Source organism: Culex pipiens, chromosome 3 (genome assembly GCF_016801865.2).
Source record: "Culex pipiens pallens isolate TS chromosome 3, TS_CPP_V2, whole genome shotgun sequence".
In the NCBI taxonomy this organism is placed as follows: Eukaryota; Metazoa; Arthropoda; class Insecta; order Diptera; family Culicidae; genus Culex; species Culex pipiens.
In genome coordinates, this window is record NC_068939.1 from 162,678,366 (window position 1) to 162,698,075 (window position 19,710).

The window sequence follows — 19,710 nt, forward strand, 5'->3', positions numbered from 1 at the left end:
AATTTCCCATAAAAATCAGTGATTTTTAGTGATTTTTTACATAAAATAAGATACTTTAGAAGTGCGGCAAACAACGGCGTTTGAAAATGTTTGAGAAAAACACCCTAAAAAAGGCTAAATGGGGTAAAATGGACCACTTCCCGTCATTTGCCGCTAATGAGAATACCACCAATCGATTCCTCGTAATTTTTACATTAAAAATGATAATGTCGATAGGCAGAAACTGAGGGCATCAAAAGATCCGTTTTTTCACCCGTTTTTGCCCACTGTGCATTGGTTGGAAGCTTGACTTGATTCATGTGACTTTGCCAATGTTTTAAAAAAAATCATTTTTAAGGGGTCAATTTTGGCTGTGTTTTTTACTAACATTTCCTGTATTTTCAGTAAAAAGAAGCATGCTGTAATTTGTGTAATGTCCCAGACAATGCCTTTTTTCACAATTTAAATGATAATGGTGCCATTCCATACCAGACAATGTGAAAAACAAGCAAAAAAATGAAAAAGTGACTGTAAAATCATGAAAAAAATAGATAGGCAAAATGGCAGGATGATAGCGGAGATAGTATATGCCACATACTACCAAAAACAAACGTTAACTAAACAAGTTAAATTCAAATCAAAATACTAAAAATACAACAAGAAAAACATAAAACAATAGAAGCATTTTTTTCGTAGAACAAACGTTGCTCTAAATGACCTCCTAAACACGGCAAAAATACAAATTTGGGCTGTTGAGGGTTAATTGATATTTTGAATTTTTGGCACTGACATTTTGTCATAGTTTTTGTTTTGACATAAGGTTTAAAATTTAGTTTTTGTTTAAAAAAATATGGGTTTACACAAAAACTAAAAATTCTGTGCATTGTCAACAAAAAATAAATAAAAACAAAAAAAAATGTTTTTCGATTGGACGGCTTCAACAACATCTTTAAATTACTTTTACTTTTCATTCTTTAAATTAATTACAATAACGCCGTTGCAAATATTTGTCAAAATTGGTCTGAAAAATCAGGGGCAAAAAAAATTTCCAAAAACTTAAAAATTTCCATGAAAATAGAAGTCTAATCAACAGAAAACAATCTAAAATGCATTTTTCTGCATTACACCGAAAAAAATCAATTCTCGTAATCGTGAACTAAGTTCACGAATGTGAGAACCACGAAGGAATTTATTCATGAGTATGGTGCATTTGCACTATAAATGTGAATATATTCTTTCGTGGTTTTTGCATTCGTGAATTTATTTCACAATTTTGAGAATTGTTTTTTTTTCCGTGTATTTATCATGTTTGGGCTTGTTTAATTTTTTTTTATGAAATTCCAATGCACAGCACCGCAAAAATTTTATTTTTCGCAAAAAAAAATCGTGAATACTTAGATATTTTGGAAACTAATAATGATAAAACAACTGGACATGTGTATAATGCATTTTATAACACGTTTTTCATTAGAATGTTGAAACCATGGCTCGTAGTTTTAATTTTTATACTTTTTTATTTTTTTTGCCCCCCCTCCCCCCTTCTCGACTTAGGTTAGAGCCGAGGGATAAAACTTCAAAAAATATTTGCAACGACCTAAGGATTGTACAAATATTTTGTCAACACAAAAAAAAATCATATTTTTTTCATTGAAATTTTAGTGCAATTCCAGATGATTCCAATCAATTTAAAATGAACTCTCCTACGTTGAGAAAAATTTTCAGGATATTTGGATTTATTTAAAATCTTTTCAATTTTTGAGAAATTTCGATGTACAACTCCGCAAAAAGTTTTTTTTTTTGCTCTAAAGTTTTGGTTTTCGTCAAATCTTAAAATTTTTAAAACTGATGATTTCAAAAAATTGAACGCAGGGAATTCATTTTAAATTGTTTTCAGCATATTGCGCTTAAATTACATTGAAATTTAAAACTTTTTTAAAAGAATTTTTGGAAACATTTTTTTTCTCCCTCAATGTTTAGACCCGGAGAGAATACAAAAATTTTAAAAAATATTTGCAACAGCATTAAAAATGCGTCGTGCGTTATAAAATGTATTCTTAATAGTAGAGGCAAATATAACAAATTATTCCTCCCTCAACGAAAACAAGATCAAATTTTTCGGCGCACTCGACTCGCTTACCGAAAACGTTCCAAAAATAAGCATCATGTAATTGTCATAACGAACACACTGCGAATTTAACGGTCTCTGGAGAAAACTTTTCCAATATGCCATTAATTTGAAAAATCCTTCACGACTTTTCCCCCGTCCCCCTCCCTCTCCCCTCTCGAGACATGCTTATCCCGCCTGTTGACACCGGAAATTGAGGCGTGGCGATTTGACTTCCCGAAAAAAGAGGCGCCACGCTCCGGCATCGAAAAATTTTCGCCCCCGTCCTCTGGAAGAAAAAGATGCTTCGCATTGCTGGAATTCAAATTCATATGATAACAGTTTTAATTACTTTTTTCGCGAGCGCGCGCAAAGTTTCCCCTTAACGCCTCTGACACTCATTATCGTGTTCTTCCTTTTGGCGTCGGTTCGTTTTTTTTTTTTGTTGCGTTCGAGCGTCTAACAACGGTTAAACTTTTTAACAACGTTTCACCTAACCACCTGAAATCTTGTTCTTCTTTTTTGGCCGGTGATAGATGATATAATTTCGTGGAAATAAGAGAGCATTCGTAAAGTTGATGTAACGCTACGCGTTACGCGATTCTGTGCACAGTCAAGGTCGTTGGTTTATGCCGAGTGTTTTCTTCAAGCGAGCGCAGCGCAGTTGGTAAAGTGGGCATCCCAAAAGCAAAGGACGCGGATTCGAATCTCACTCCAAGTGACTTTTTTTTCTTAAAGTTTTTTTTTCTGTGCATCCCAATTTGGCTTCCGCGGAGATAACATACACACACAGATCCACCGGGGGACACTCCTCCAAAGACAAAGGAACAACCCTGGGTGTATGTGTGTGTGTGTTCCGCGGCGGCAATCGTTATCTCCGCCAGCTCGGTCGTCGTCGTCGCCGCCGTGGCACAAAGAGTTTGACATTGATGAGAACCGGGACGTGGCATAAAGTGACACGTTCCCTTCGGGAGCGAATAAAATTGGACACAAAGTGTCACGCCGGCGATGCTCGCGCCACCGGAAAGAATGATTATGCAATCCTTCCCTGGCGTTCTTTGGCGTTTTTTGGAGGTTAGGTTAAAGGAGATCTTGCTTAACGATGGAACACAGTGAAGTTTTTGAATTTGATATTTAAACATTTAAAATTATTGGCTTTTCGAATATTTTTTTAGATTTTTACTTTAAAAAAATCTTAACAAAAAATCACCCTGATATCTCTTTAAGTAACATTCAAACGCATTTGAAGACTGCACTGTGATCTAGCTTTAAATGTTAGAAGCATGAAGGTTCTCCTCCCAACGAAAACATGAATAAAAGATGTTGGGATGCAGCTTCGGGTGGAAGTGAGCCTACCCCGAAGTAAATGTATTGCTCGGTGTCGTCATAGTCACACCGTCGAAACACAGAGAAAAGATACCGAAACTGGGTCAAAAGTAAGATGTAGATTTTCGGAGGATTAAAAGTGCCTGATGTATATGTAAAGTATGAATGCTTCTTTCAAGCGTGCTCTGTTTGAAGAGAAGTGATTTTGTTGTCTGTTTATGTCACTTTCCAAGGGGGAAAAGAAACTTTGGCCCAAAAATCTAAATAAAATTTAAATCATTGAACTTTTAACTATTTATTTATTTTAAATAAAATTAAATTCAACAAACCTAAATTGTTTCCAGAAGGTCAACTTCGCCACGCAATTCAGTTCAAACCCCCAAATGGCCACTCATAAACGGAACGTAAGCTCCCACCATCACCGCCAAAAGCTCCAAAACGTTAAACAAAAGCTCACTCAAACGTGGCAAAGCTCCTCAAGAATGCCCCCTTGTCTGCGCCCAGCGAGCGATGCTCAACTTTTCCACCCCGCGACATCGATCTTTTTTCTTTATTTCTACAAGTCTACAAATTTGGCAATGTTTGTACGACTGGAAGCGATGCGATTAAATTTTTGTTTTTTTTTTCTGTATTCTCTCAGACAGAAGAAGCCATTATTTGTGTGGAAAGAATAAAGGAAGAATTTTAATTACACATCCATCTGGCTTAGAATTCAAAGCTCAGCCAAGATTGACCGATTAGTTTGGGGCAAAAAAAATGTTGAGAAGCTACGCCTGGAGGAGGACGGAACGTAGATTTCAAGCGGACATGAAAATTGAGATTAAAAAAAAGATAAAAGGAAATAACTCTGTTTTCGGTTTTTAAAAACCAGATTCTTAGATAATTAAACTATTTAAATATGAGATTTTTTTCCATTCTAATTATTAAGAAAAATCATCCATAAAAAAGTAAATTCCAAATTAGCTTATCAACTAGAAGTGCGATTTTTCAGGTTTATAAAAGAATCATTTCTTATTTTTTCCCATCTTTTAAAACCACGACCTAAACTTCAAAAGGAGTTACAGAATATTATGACATAATCTCAACTTTTCGAAAAAAAAATATTTGGGAATTATCAGTCAAAAACATTATCTTGAAAAATCGGGTTTTTTTATTCTCCAAAAAATAATCAGAATGTATATCAAAAACTAACTTAGTCCACCTATGTGGTTGATGCCTTCCTCACTTTTTACCAACAATGGGTAATATGAGTGGTTTGGACACATATTTCAGTTATTTTAATAGATCCAGAAAAATAAGTACACAGATATAACTTAAGTGTTCATAACTCGAGACAGGGTTGCCAGATCATTAACGTTGTGGACTCATTGGAAAGATCCCTCGATTACCTAACCAACGATGGGGCGGATGATGGATCCGGACATCGTTTACTTGCATATAAATGAGATCCGGATTCATGTGAAAACACATTTTTATACATAACTTTTGAACTAGTTACCCTATACCAAGTCGATTGCAACTGGTTTGGTCGAAATCGGTCCAGCCAGTGCCGAGAAAACTCAGTAAGAATTTTGGTCACATACATACATACACACTCACATTTACACACATACACACACACAGACATTTGTTCAGTTTTCGATTCTGAGTCGATATGTACACAGTTGGGTCTTCGAGTTTTTAATAAAAAGTTCATTTTTAAAGCAGGATTATAGCCTTACCTCAGTGAGGAAGGCAAAAAATTAAAGTATTTTTTCAAGTGCAAGATTCAATTTAACAGCAAGTGATAAGGCTGCCCCCCCCCCCCCCCTTCAAAGCTGTCCCGAAAAAAAACAAGGGGCAAAAAAATATTTTTTCTAAAAACTTTAAAATTTCAATGGAAATTTAAGTGTAATCAGATGAAATTGATTTACAATGCATTCCCCTGCGTTTAAAATCATTTTGAGCATGATTGGTTTGATTTAAACATCTTTTGAGTTTTTAATTTTTTTCGATGTTTGGTATCTGCTCTTCTAAACCAAATTTGAAAAATAAATCGAAAATCTTAGAGTACGTGTATAAAGCTAAAAAAAAAGTATTTTGCCCTCCTCACTGAGGTAAGGCTTTAATCCTGCTCTAAAAATAAACTTTTCACAGAGAGCTCGTAGACCCACCTTCATGTATATCTATCGACTCAGAATCGAAAACTGAACAAATGTCTGTGTGAGTGTATGTGTGTATGTTACCAAAATCCTCACTGAGTTTTCTCAGCACTTGCTGAACCGATTTTGGTCAACTCAGTTGCATTCGATTTGGTTTAAGGTCCCATACGTACCTATTGATTTTTATCAAGTTTTGATTTGTAGTTTTGTATAAAAATGTGTTTTTGTATTTATCCGGATGTTGGATAAGTGCCCGAACATCGATTCAAATATCATCATGTTATACATTGTTGGTTAGGTAATTGCAAGACCTTCCCAACGAGTCCAAAACATTGAAGATCTGGCAACCCTGTCTCGAGTTATGTTATGATCACTTAAGTGATATTTGTGTACTTTTTTTAAATTTAAAATTTTCAAATATACACGAACCAATACAGTTTGAAGATTCAAAGATTTTTTCTAATTTCATAAAAATTTAATTTACTAAGGCCGTTGCATATATTTGTCAAAGTTAAATCCCCTTGACATTGGCCAAGATTCAAATAGCTTTCAGTTGCTTGCACCTCAATTTTGGAATAAAATTCATAGCTTTAAATGAGTTAATCTGTACTTTTTTAATCTTTTCATTCAAAATATTTTGTTTTGTTGTTTGCTTTATAATATTCTTGATTTTCTGATTAAATTTTATTTAATTAATAATGCTATTATTAATTTGATCATTAATGCCATTATAAATATGATTTAAATCATTTTATTATTTGTAAGAGTTGGGAATACAATTTTAAACATAATTATCATAATCATAAAGCAAACCTTGACACAAAATGCTTAAGCCTGGAGCAACATTTGAAAAGTGTGCATAAGAGTTTTGACAGCAAAAACTATTTTTACAAATTCAAATTTAGCAGTTATATATTTTGCAAAACTTATAAAAACTTTTGAATCAAAACATGCTTTTCAGTTTCACCAAGTCATTCTTACTTAGACATGAGTGCCACTTGCGTATCGATTATCACAAATGGAACATGATTTCCCAAAAAAAGAAAGAACAAACCCCTCACCCCTGCATTCAAATCAACCCCAAAGCTCATCTTCAAAACGAGCAATCTTGTCACGGGCCCCGGTACCGATTCCGCGCGTTGGAGAACCCAATATTCTCCGAATTGCGCCAGCCTTCCCCCCTCACTGGCGCCACGTTTACGAGCCAACGCGCGGGGTAAGACGTGTGGTGCGTCTCCTCAAATGTCATCGTTCATCATCGTCGTCGTCATGCTCGAAGAAAGTTGAGGGGGGGATACCTTGTTATTCAAAGAAGCCGGCGGCCAAGAGAACCTCTCACGCACGTACGAACGCACGCGTCTTCGCTAGGGAAGCTGCGTTAAGGAGGTATGCTAAGGGATACGCCAAACCAAGGTGTTTGGAAAAAGGTGGGAAATGATAATAAAACTTGATTTTAATGAAAAATAATTTTAATTTTTGAAGAATTGATTTAGCTGTTTGTGGATTACAATTTTTGAAATTCATTACAAAAAAAAACAATTTAATATTTAACAACCTTGGTAATTCTGACAGTTCCAGAATTTCGCACAGTCCATGCACCACTCGTCGGATTTTCCGAGAAAGGCATAGTTTATCTTATCGTCGATAATAAATTTCATCGACGCCAGGCCGCCTCTCGGAAAAGCTCCGGGAGGAAGGGTTCGTGACACACGCAAAGACACAAACAACTACAAACTCATTGCGGGTTGCTGCCGGAGGCTAAGCCGACCGGAGAAGAGAAGGGGGCTCAAAACACATGTCATAACTCACAGCATCCAACCAGCAGGGTCAGTCAGTCGGCTGGAGATAAACGTATTTGACACCGCGTGCCGGCTGCAGAGCCGTTGATGGTGCAGGCTCGACGTGTGTTTTTCCTCGTTCGATGTGTTTTGCTCCGGGCGACTCCTCGTGAATACAAATCATCCCTGGTTGAGGGTTAGACGAGGGGGATTTGGGAAAGATGGGTCGGAAAGTGTGCTTCAGGCATTGAAACCAACCTAAAAGAACGCTTTTTTATTTGTTGTGACAAAAACTCGCACTATATCAATACCTAAGTAATACTTAAGTGACTTTTCTTAAAAGTTGACATCGTTTTCTACCTGAATTCACTTCCATATATAGTTTTCCCTGCAAATATAAAGTTTAAAAGCAATGATAAAAGTGGCGCTCCATCAGTATTCTACCGGCCTACACGCACGCCGTCGTCGTCCCTCGTGCATTCTAATGGGGCGTTCACACTCGCCATCTATCGTGCTGATCCTGAACTCGGCGGTGCACCATTATGCACGGGTAGATGCATGTTTTTGTTTGAACGAACGTTGGATGTCGAAAATTGAATAAAAATAATGCTCCCCGGGAAACGGCGCACCGAGCTGCAGCTGCACTTGAATCGTTTTCGCTAGAGGTAACAAATTCAATGTTGATTCACGTTGAGTTTCCCTCTGATACAGGAGTGGTCCGTTAGTTTGGCATTTTGGCATTTTGGCATTTTCAAGAACTGTAAAATTAGCAAAATTCATAAGATTTTACGTCAGTTTTGACTAATTCTTAGAGATTTTGAATTAGGGTGTTGTCAAATTAAAATGTTTGATAACCTTCTATTGTTGTCAAACCACCAGACCAAAACTGTACCATCCTCGAGCAAAACAGCTCAAAAGCTCAACAACGACAAACTTTTTGCATTTTTTTCCGTTCACTCTCTTCCGAACCGATATTTGAATATCATTTTCGCCTGGAAGTATGCTTCGTTAGAGCTTTATGGCGGCGCGCTGGCGATTCCGATGGCCGGCCAAAATAACGAGGCCTTCCGCCGGCGGAGATCATCACCAGACGGGCGAGCAAAGCCGGTTGATTATTTTCAAACAAACTTCTTCCGGCGTGCTCGTTAAAGTGGTCAAATAAGTCCTTCCGGCCGGGAGGGTCGTCGAGACCGCCCGAAGGTAAACACAACGACGATCAAAGTGCACCGGTTTCGATGATGATTTTGTTTTAATAGCAACACCGGGCACTTGTCGTCCAAGTAGGCGTTCGAGCAGAACTTGTGTGTGGGCGTCAACGTGGCCTACTAAGCTTAGAGGAGAACCACAATAATTTGGCCATTTTTCCTGCGGGTTTGGATGAGTCCAATTTGACAATAGCTGTCCAAGCAGGGAGTTTTAATACACACTTGAATCGGGTAAAGCTAAAAGGGTACGCTACTTGAACCCGCTTTTCTGTTTTTACAATCTAACCTTTTCCTAACCTAAAACAAAACATTGAGGGATACCATAAAAGACCAGCTTTATCGCCACTCGATTGATCCACCACGCTGAACTTGAGATTTTCCACCAAACCACAAATTTACAAGCCAGTTACCGTAACCTAACCCCACTTTTTCTTCACCAGATGAAACCTGCCGTTCGGACGAATTCACCTGTGCCAACGGGCGGTGCATCCAGAAGCGGTGGCAGTGCGACCGGGACGACGACTGCGGCGACAACAGCGACGAGAAGGGCTGCCAGGCGACCACGTGCGACCCGCTGAAGCAGTTTGCCTGCTCGGAGAACTACTGCATCACGGCCAAGTGGCGCTGCGACGGCGAACCCGACTGCCCGGACGGCTCGGACGAGCGGGTAAGTTTTTGACAGCGAGCTTACCTTGCACGCTTTGTTTGCCTTGGTCGGCAAGTGCTACCATAATTATGGTATGAAACGTCACTTCTTTTTGTTTCCGCAGGGCTGCACGAATCCGACACCGCCGACGGTGAATCCGTGCCTGTCGCTGGAGTACCAGTGCAGCGACCGGATCACCTGCATCCACAAGAGCTGGATCTGCGACGGCGAGAAGGACTGCCCGCAGGGTGACGACGAGATGCCGCCGATCTGTCAGAACGTAACGTGCCGACCGGACCAGTTCCAGTGCAAGAAGGACAAAACGTGCATCAACGGGCACTTCCACTGCAACGGCAAGTCGGACTGCTCGGACGGAAGCGACGAGGTGGATTGTGGTAAGTTGGGTTTGGTTAGGGTTTTGGTAAGATTCGATGGTCATGCGTTTTTTCTACAGCGGAACGACCGGTGGCCAAGTGCAACCCGAAGACGGAGTTCGACTGCGGCGGTGGCATGTGCATCCCGCTGTCCAAGGTGTGCGACAAGAAGGCCGATTGTCCGGAATTCCAGGACGAACCGGTGGACAAGTGCGGCAAGAACGAGTGTCTGGAGAGCAACGGGGGTTGCTCGCATCTGTGCGTGGACACTCCCGCTGGATACTACTGTGACTGCAAACCTGGGTAGGTCTTTAAAGTTCTTTCGTAAAAGATGAGGTTATGTCAATAAATAATTTCCAAACAGCTACAAACTGGTCAACAACCGCACCTGCGAGGACATAAACGAGTGCGAGGAGGCCGGTTCCTGCTCGCAGCGGTGCACCAACGAGATCGGTACGTTCAAGTGCGAGTGCATGACCGGATACCTGCGGGACCCGCGCGACCACACCAAGTGCAAGGCGACCGAGGGGCACGCTTCGCTGCTGTTTGCGCGGCGCCACGACATCCGCAAGATTTCGCTGGACCACCGCGAGATGACGTCGATCGTGAACGACACCAAGGCGGCGACGGCGCTGGACTTTGTGTTCCGCACCGGGATGATCTACTGGAGCGACGTGTCCGAGCAGCGGATCTACAAGTAAGTTCCAGATCTTTCCGCACATTTTTTGGTATCTAATACGACGTCACCTTGCACAGAGCACCAATCGACGAGGGGTCAGACAAAACGGTAGTTGTGAAGGACCAAACCGTCACCTCGGACGGGCTCGCCGTGGACTGGATCTACAACCACATCTACTTTACCGACATCAAGAAGTCGACCATCGAGCTGACCAACTTCGATGGCAACATGGGTAAGATTCTGATCAAGGACGATCTGGAGATTCCACGCGCGATTGCACTGGATCCAATCGATGGGTAAGGTCACCTACAGCACCAACTGTCAACGGTTTGCTATAAAAAAGAGTTTTTTTTCCACAGCTGGATGTACTGGACCGACTGGGGAACGACCCCTCGCATCGAGCGCGCCGGAATGGACGGAACGCACCGCCAGGTGATCGTCAACTACGAGGTCAAGTGGCCCAACGGACTCACGCTGGACCTGGTGCGGAAGCGAGTGTACTGGGTGAGTGACAGCTGTCAAACTTTTGTCAACTGGCGAGGACATTGTTTACATCGAATTTTTTTGATAGGTGGACGCCAAGCTGAACGTGATTTCCTCGTGTAACTACGACGGATCCAAACGGGCCGTGGTGCTCTACTCGGCCGACTACCTGCGACATCCGTTCTCGATCACCACGTTCGAGGATTACGTGTACTGGACCGACTGGGACAAGGAAGCGGTCTTCAAGGCGAACAAGTTTAACGGCAAGGATATCGAGCCGGTGACGGCAATGCACATGGTAAGGTTTCTAAAATTCTAAAAATCATAAAAATCCTAAAAATCGTAACATTCGTAAAATTCGGAAAATTCTGAAAATTCGTCAAATTCGTTAAATCGTGAAAACCGTATAAAAACGTAAAATTCGTAAAATTCGTAAAATTCGTAAAATTCGTAAAAATCGTAAAATTCGTAACATTCGTAAAATTTGTAAAATTCGTAAAATCCGTAAAATTCGTAAAATTCGTAAAATTCGTAAAATTCGTAAAATTAGTAAAATTCGTAAAATTCATTAAATTCGTAAAATTCGTAAAATTCGTTAAATTCGTTAAATTCGTTAAATTCGTTAAATTCGTTAAATTCGTTAAATTCGTAAAATTCGTAAAATTCGTAAAATTCGTAAAATTCGAAAAATTCGTAAAATTCAAAAAAATCGAAAATTTCGAAAAATTTGAAAAATTCGAAAAAATCCGTAAAATTCGTAAAATTCGAAAAAATCCGTAAAATTCGTAAAATTTGTAAAATTCATAAAATATATAAAATTCGTAAAATTCGATGAATTCGTTAAATTCGTTAAATTCGTTAAATTGGTTAAATTCGTAAAATTCGTAAAATAAGTAAGATTAGTAAAATTCGTAAAATTCGTAAAATTCGTAAAATTCGTAAAATTCGTAAAATTCGTAAAATTCGTAAAATTCGTAAAATTCGTAAAATTCGTAAAATTCGTAAAATTCGTAAAATTCGTAAAATTCGTAAAATTCGTAAAATTCGTAAAATTCGTAAAATTCGTAAAATTCGTAAAATTCGTAAAATTTTTAAAATTTTTAAAATTTGTAAAATTTGTAAAATTTGTAAAATTTGTAAAATTTGTAAAATTTGTAAAATTTGTATAATTTGTAAAATTTGTAAAATTTGTAAAATTTGTAAAATCGTTAAAATCGTTAAAATCGTTCAAATCGTTAAAATCGTTAAAATCGTTAAAATCGTTAAAATCGTTAAAATCGTTAAAGTCGTTAAAATCGTTAAAATCGTTAAAATCGTTAAAATCTTTAAAATCGTTAAAATCGTCAAAATCGTTAAAATCGTTAAAATTGTTAAAATCGTTAAAATCGTTAAAATCGTTAAATTCGTTAAAATCGTTAAGATCGTTAAAATCGTTAAAATCGTTAAAATCGTTAAAATCGTTAAAATCGTTAAAATCGTTAAAATCGTCAAAATCGTTAAAATCGTTAAAATCGTTAAAATCGTTAAAATCGTTAAAATCGTTAAAATCGTTAAAATCGTTAAAATTGTTAAAATCGTTAAAATCGTTAAAATAGTTAAAATCGTTAAAATCGTTCAAATCGTTATAATCGTTAAAATCGTCAAAATCGGTAAAATCGTTAAAATCGCTAGAATCATTTAAATCGTTTAAATCGTTCAAATCGTTTAAATTGTTTGTATCGTTTAAATCTATTAAATCGTTTAAATAGTTAAAATCGTTAAATTTATTAAAATCGTTAAAATCGTTAAAATCGTTAAAATCGTTAAAATCTTTAAAATCGTTAAAAGCGTTAAAATCGTTAAAATCGTTAAAATCGTTCCAATCGTTCAAATCGTTTAAATTGTTTATATCGTTTAAATCGTTTAAATCGTTTAAATCGTTTAAGTTGTTTAAATCGTTTAAATCGTTAAAATTCGTAAAACTCGTAAAATTCGTAAAATTCGTAAAACTCGTAAAATTCGTAAAATTCGTAAAATTCGTAAAATTCGTAAAATTCGTAAAATTCGTGAAATTCGTAAAATTCGTAAAATTCGTAAAATTCATAGAATTCGTAAAATTCGTAAAATTCGTAAAATTCGTAAAATTCGTAAAATTCGTAAAATTCGTAAAATTCGTAAAATTCGTAAAATTCGTAAAATTCGTAAAATTCGTAAAATTCGTAAAATTCGTAAAATTCGTAAAATTCGTAAAATTCGTAAAATTCGTAAAATTCGTACAATTCGTACAATTCGTAAAATTCGTAAAATTCGTAAAATTCGTAAATTTCGTAAATCGTAAAAATCGTACAAATTGTAAAAATTGTAAAAATCGTAAAATTCGTAAAGTTCGTAAAATTCGTAATATTCGTAAAATTCGTAAAATTCGTAAAATTTGTAAAATTCGTAAATTTCGTAAAATTCTTAAATTTGTAAAATTCGTAAAATTCGTAAAATTCGTAAAATTCGTAAAATTCATAAAATTCATAAAATTCGTAAAATTCGTAAGAATCGTTAGAAAAGTGAAATATTTAAAAAAATTAAGATTATTTTTTTTATTTGTGAATTCAAATAAAATTTTTTTATTTTTTTTATTTTTTAAATTTGTTAAAATTTAGAAATTTGAAAAAAAACATGAATTTAGTTTTTTTGAATCATGAAATTCGTACAAATCTAAAATTCAATGATCTGTCAAAAATGAGGATATGCTTAAAATCAACTTTTTTTGTTGTTGAATAGGTGCTATAAACATTTGAAAGACAATAGCTTACAGGACCTTTTTTAAAAAAAACTCTGGAAATGTCAGATTTTCTAAGACTTCGATGTTAATTCTTTTTTTCTCAAAACCAACAGCTCCAGCACCCGATGACGATCCACGTGTACCACCCGTACCGCCAGCCGGACGGCACCAACCACTGTCAGGCCGTGAACGGACACTGCTCGCACCTGTGCCTGCCGGCACCGCAGATCAACAGCCGGAGTCCAAAAATCTCCTGCGCGTGTCCCACCGGACTCAAGCTGATGGACGACGGCCTCATGTGCGTCGAGGACGGTAAGTTTTTTATGGCTCGCCATCTTTTTTTTATGGCAAACCATCCCACCCCTGCGATGACAGCTGCTGTGAATGAGATATTTCCACCGCTCGTGGGAGAATTTATTGCGTTTTCATGTTTTATTGCATTTAAATTTCCTTTTTTTAAGTTTATTTACATTTTGCGTTCTTTTTTTTCCTTCCGTTTATCTTTCGGTCAAACAAAACAATCATGCGGCCGCAAAAATTATCCCAAACATCATCGACGTGCCGTTTTTCCACTGTTTGCATGCGAACTCGTTTTATCATTTTATGCGCGCGGGAAATGAATGCAACAAAAAAAAAATCAATCAATAAAATGGAATGCAAATTTCGGCAAACAAATGGAACGTCAAAAAACACAGCGAGTGCAACCACTACGAGGGGTCCACCAACGGCGCATGTCAAGCCCCACGGGTCAAGCTCGAACTCCGCATCGTCGTCGTCCTCTTCCGGCCGGAATGCCACCACCGACAACAAACAGATCGAGCATCACTCCAGTAATATTTACGAAAGCAACAAGGACATTATTGCGTCCACGACGGACAAACCATCCTCATCGCATGGGAACTGTGAGTATTTGCGCGGCTTCCGGAATGGGGGTTTTTGGGGGCAGGCCGGAAACCCGATCCCCTCGTCTAACACTGATTAGTTAATTAGTTCAATTAATCACTCACTCGCCCCCACGCTTACGCTTCATTAGTCACACGTCCGTTGCACAGACACACATCATCACCCCCACCAACACCCTCACGAAAACTAACAGCAAGCCCCTCGGTCGCCACCGTAGCAGGCCGTTTTTACAAAAGGGTCTCCTCCATATCGCGCCCAGAACGCACCGCCTGCTGTGCGTGTGTGTGTTCAGTGTAAATATTTCCCCAATTAATCAACTGTCGCCGCCGGGTTTAGTTCCGTGGCATGCCCAGCAGGCCATGCTGGGGTTGTCTGAAAAGTGAGTTCCATTAGGGCGCGGATCCCGCTTTTCGAGAGCCAAATCGAGCCATTTTTCGACGGCCCCTCGGCGCGCGGTGATTGTAACACAATGGGAACAATAACAACAACAACAACAGCAGCAGGGGTGGGTAAAGGGCCGTTTAAGCGAAACACTTTGTTGCTTGTCCTGACAAGGCTTTTGAGAGCGAGTGTCATGATTGGACTGTTAGTGTGTAGTTTGTGTCGATTTGGACAGCTTTTGCTAGTCTGCTTTTGGCAGTGTTGATTCAACCCTGGATTTGACATTTATCGTACGCAAATCAACCTTACCTTTAGGATGGTTTGCCTTGATGTGTCAAACACAATCGTCTTGTCTTGATTGTGCTCTATGTATCAATGTAAACAATGCTGAAGGTAAGCAACTGTCAAAAGAAGTGATATTTTTGGTAAATCGCAGTAGTTTTAAATCACTTTTTTGTAAACAATTCCCAAACATCTTTCTGTTATTTCCCTTCTACAGACAACAGTACAGATTCTACTGTTAAACAAAGAATTCTTCCTCTAGTTTTGCGGCAACTCAACCGAGCTTTATTAATCAACAACTTTTGCATTTTCATCCGCAATTATTCCATTACATGCCACTTGGCTTCGCCGCGAAACTGCAAATGACGTTTCCCTCGGGGAGGTCTCCAACAATGGTCAGCCGAGGGGTACGCTGCACCGGCAAACTTTATGCCCAAGTAAATTAACGTCAATCTCGCCCGAAAACTCAGTCCAGCAGCAAAACACAATTAATCACGAAATTGCTCTCGACTTCCGTAGTGTGCGCAAAACTTTCCGCCGAAGAAAGTTACGCGCCATTTTATTGCTTCCCTCTCGCGTTGTGCGTAAATACTCCTGCAGTTTTCCGCCCATTTTCCGCTCGGATTGATGAGAAAGGAACAAGTTTTTCGGATGAAATTCGACAGCTGCTCAATCTTGTACCATTTTTCCTGCTCAAAATGAAATTAATCTCATCTAGTTTTCTGACAGTCTACTCCGGACGAGGGGTTTGTCAATCGTAAACATTGGGTTCCCGAGGGGCTTGAACAACACTACAAAATTACACGCTTAGATTACTAACACCTCATCGCTAACCCAACGCTTCCATCATTCCATACCGGGGTCATAACAAACAACAAAAAAGCAGCATCGTCACGCCCCTCGCTCGCAAACGGCGTGCACTTTGCGGCCATCTGCACCAACCTAACCCGCGTCGAGGCCCTGATGGCCACCCTCAAGTCCGTCCGCACGGTCGACAAGACCGCCCAGCACCGGTCCTACCTGAACCGAAGATGGCGCCACCGTACGACCACACAGACCGACCCTGACACCGAGACGGACCGACAGACCGAGTACCGCTACTGGGAGTTCCGGAAGCGGTTCAACATACTGGAGACGCTGTACACGGACCAGTTCGACGACATCGGGGGGCCCGACGGGGGTCACAAGGAGGCCGTTTACGGAAACGATCTGCACGCCTCGCTCGAGTACGTGCGGTGGCTCTGTCGGAAGTATCAAGGTCGGTCCCCGCGGGGGGTTACCTGTTACGTTCGTTTGTCCACGTTCTGCATGCTTTCGTCACCATAATGTCGTCATCTGTCAAAAGAATTTTATGGCGTTTGCCATAACGGAAATCATTTTAACACCATCGACTCACCCCTCGGCAAAACAACTTTGACATTGTTTACAAACAATGGTTCAGTGTTGCCAAACACACTAGATCTCTTCAAATCCACAGATGTTTCTCATTTTGAGGTTATAAATTCACCGCTACCTTGACAATAACCTCGAACGCTTAGAGCGCTGACCCAGATTTAGCGCGCGAGCAAATATTAGTAAACAAATGCAGCAATCTCGCGCTGAAAATCGCACACATTCTCACAGCCCACAGTGTAATTCAAAACTACAAATATCTAATAAATCCAAGTGGGGCCGCTCCGAGTATCGCTCGCAAACTCACACACCCACAGCCGCGGCCTGCTGCGCCGTGCAAATTTTGGCATCAGTTGAGTTCGATCGCGCGGCTTGTCAAAAACCACCGACATCCACAGGGAAAATAATTTGTGGGCGAGAAAATTTACACTTCGTGGTGCCATAAATCAGTTTCTCTTTAGGCGAAGTGTTCACGGGGAAATTTTAAAGTGAAGTTCGAAAAACATATTTTAATTATTACGACAATGTGGAAGTCACGTGAGGGTGACAGATTGGCTCGGATGTCAACGAAAGTCGAGTGTTGATTTAAATTTGCGGTTTTGTGAACGGTTGAAAACATTGAAATGCATACGAGACTGATCAAACGTCATTCGAAACCGTAAACGTCAAAGTGATGAACGATCTCGTGTTCAGTCTGCAATATTCATCTATGATTGCACGGCACGCTTTGATCGACGTTTTTTTCGGTGAATGTGAACGGAAAATAAATGAATTCGCAGAACTGCAACCACAGACAACGATAATAATAATAGCAGTAGGGTCATAAAATTCGAAATGAGACTCACCAACGCCACCCTCCTGATGTTGGTGAACTCGTATCAGCAACAACAGCTCCGAGGTAATTTATGGACCGTTCTGTTTATCGATAAATGTGGAAAATTGCGGTTGAACAAGAGTGCGTGAAAGGTACCAATCAGTTTAATTTCAACCACCGGAAAAAACGAACACAGCTTTTGAGTTATTGATTTCGCGGAACACGATTTCAATTGTTGGAAATATCATTAATTCAGCGGACATGAAGAAAATTATAAAATACTGATTTCGTAAGAACCTGAATTCAATTACAGCGCAATGCCATAATGGCGCTCGAAAAATCTGACAGTTCGGCACCGCCATTATGGCAGGGAGATGTTGTCAATTTTTAATTAATGCTCCCCATTCTCGTATTGTGCCGCCACAAAGAAACATAACCTCATTTCGACCGACCTCACTTCCATCGTTAAATTGCACCAGAAACGGCTGTAAAAAAAAACTGGAATCATTTTCCAGCGTACCACCGTCAGTACCGGTGCGCCGCAAAATATCACATTTTATGCACCCCCGAGAGGTCGTAAACCCAGGGCTAATTTCGTTTTGGAATCAACCTCGCGTGAGGTTGTTAATAATTGGATTCATTTTCGGCTGCACGGAGGGAAAAAAAGTCGTTCAAGTGCACTCTCTGACAGAAGTGTCAAAACGAGGGGCGTTCGGAAGCGTGACCCCACAACAGCATTTATAATGCGCTGAAAATTTAATTATTACCTGACGCCGACATCAAAGCTTTTAATTTTGGGGGAGGTTCTGAATAATTATCATAATTCGACACCAAGATACCGCACACACACATGCAGGCGCAAAAAGATGAGCCTCTTGCGTCATATAATTAAACGTGCGATTATTTTGAACTTTATTCCAACGTGGTGGTAATCAATGCTTATTTATGCATGAGCATTTTGCAGATCACAAGGGTAATTTCGGTAATGTATTGCTTTTATTCAAATTGGATCTTTTTTATACAGCAAAATTGTTAATTTATGAACAATAAGCAGATTTCATGAAATTTTGATTTTCCTATTTTAATTAGGCTAGTACAAATTTTATTCATTTTTTTTCTCTCTCGGCTCCAGTCGGTAAAGATCGAGAGGGGAGAGACGTAAAAACTAAATTTCAAGTTTGAAGCCAAAATTTTAGAGCAAAATGTACCATTATTACAGTTATTCTACTACAGAAAAGTTTCAAAATATCAATGAAAAATATTATAAAAATAGTTTTTTCCTAAAATTAGATTTACTTTTTACGATTTGTGGTTCCAAAATTAAAAATTTGCTTTATGTTTAAAAGTGCCCTATTTGATAATAAAAACTATGATTTTTTGATTTCTTTTTTAAATAAAATGTGCAGTGGCCTTAGGCTGAATTGTTTTGTAACATTGTGAAGGCCGTTCAAGACCAAAGAAGTAACTTTGAATCACCCAAGTCTGTTTTGGATAAATGTATGTAAATACTTATTTTTGCATAATTTGCATAATTTGCATAGTTTTTTTTATGCAAAAAGTATTAAAAGTTAAAGTTTTTCCATCAAAATTGGATATGTTTGAGATAACAAGTTATATTTTGTGATATGATGTAGATATCATTAAATGTCATAATTTGCTGTAAGTTGAATTATGCGCTTAAAAAAAATAAAATTACATTAGCAAATGAACAAAAAAATAATAATAACCCAAAAAGCGTACAATAATAATCGCAGTAGTCTTTTAATAATCAACAAATTGAACTTAGTGTGGGTCTCGTGGCGCAGGGGTAGCGGCTTCGGCTGCCGATCCCGATGATGCTATGAGACGCGGGTTCGATTCCCGCCTTATCCACTGAGCTTCTATCGGATGGTGAAGTAAAACGTCGGTCCCGGTTTCTCCTGTCTCGTCAGAGGCGCTGGAGCAGAAATCCCACGTTAGAGGAAGGCCATGCCCCGGGGGGCGTAGTGCCAATAGTTTCGTTTTTATTGAACTTAGTCGTATTGTACTCGCTGAATTTCAGGACTTAAATTTGATCCCAAGAAACTATCATGTTTTTCTTTCAGAAAGAGGAAAAAATAACTTGAAATGGCATAAGTTTTCGATTTTAAATAAGCACAACAGATGAACTTTCCAACTCTTATTATTCCAATAATTCTCTTGTGTTGCTGTAAATATAATGTAAAAGTATCGTGACGTTCCTTCTCTAGACACGATTACTCAAATTTAAAGGGAATGTCGTCTTCAAATGCAAACCATGCGTCTCCACTAAATTGAACGAAATGCAGTAAAACTTATGGAGACGCACGATATTTTATCAAACTTTTTCCCTATGCCTACTAAGTTCGAAAGTGAAAAAAAAAATAAGTTCGAAAGTCCGCGTTCAACATAACCTAACTTTTCCTGCGGAAATTGAAAACTTTAACTCTTGTTAGGCGCTTCCAAATCCA

The 19,710-nt window shown here is 38.9% G+C and overlaps 1 protein-coding gene across 7 annotated transcripts in view; it reads left to right on the forward strand.

Moving 5' to 3' along the window:
* The window catches only part of LOC120429861 (very low-density lipoprotein receptor-like), a 373,714-nt gene that overhangs the window by 327,437 nt on the left and 26,567 nt on the right, over positions 1-19,710 (forward strand). For 4 of the 7 annotated variants that reach the window (XR_008212404.1, XM_052709697.1, XM_052709694.1 and 1 more), the window contains exons 4-13: positions 8,974-9,200; positions 9,304-9,574; positions 9,634-9,856; positions 9,918-10,250; positions 10,310-10,528; positions 10,592-10,736; positions 10,804-11,013; positions 13,584-13,782; positions 14,166-14,372; positions 15,920-16,294. Coding sequence is in view for 6 of the 7 variants with exons in the window: in XM_052709697.1 (XP_052565657.1) it covers positions 8,974-9,200; positions 9,304-9,574; positions 9,634-9,856; positions 9,918-10,250; positions 10,310-10,528; positions 10,592-10,736; positions 10,804-11,013; positions 13,584-13,782; positions 14,166-14,372; positions 15,920-16,294 (2,409 nt within the window). In the remaining variant the exon portion in view is untranslated. The remainder of the gene's footprint in view (positions 1-8,973; positions 9,201-9,303; positions 9,575-9,633; positions 9,857-9,917; positions 10,251-10,309; positions 10,529-10,591; positions 10,737-10,803; positions 11,014-13,583; positions 13,783-14,165; positions 14,373-15,919; positions 16,295-19,710) is intronic. The other 3 variants (XM_052709695.1, XM_052709696.1, XM_052709698.1) reach the window with 3 other exon arrangements.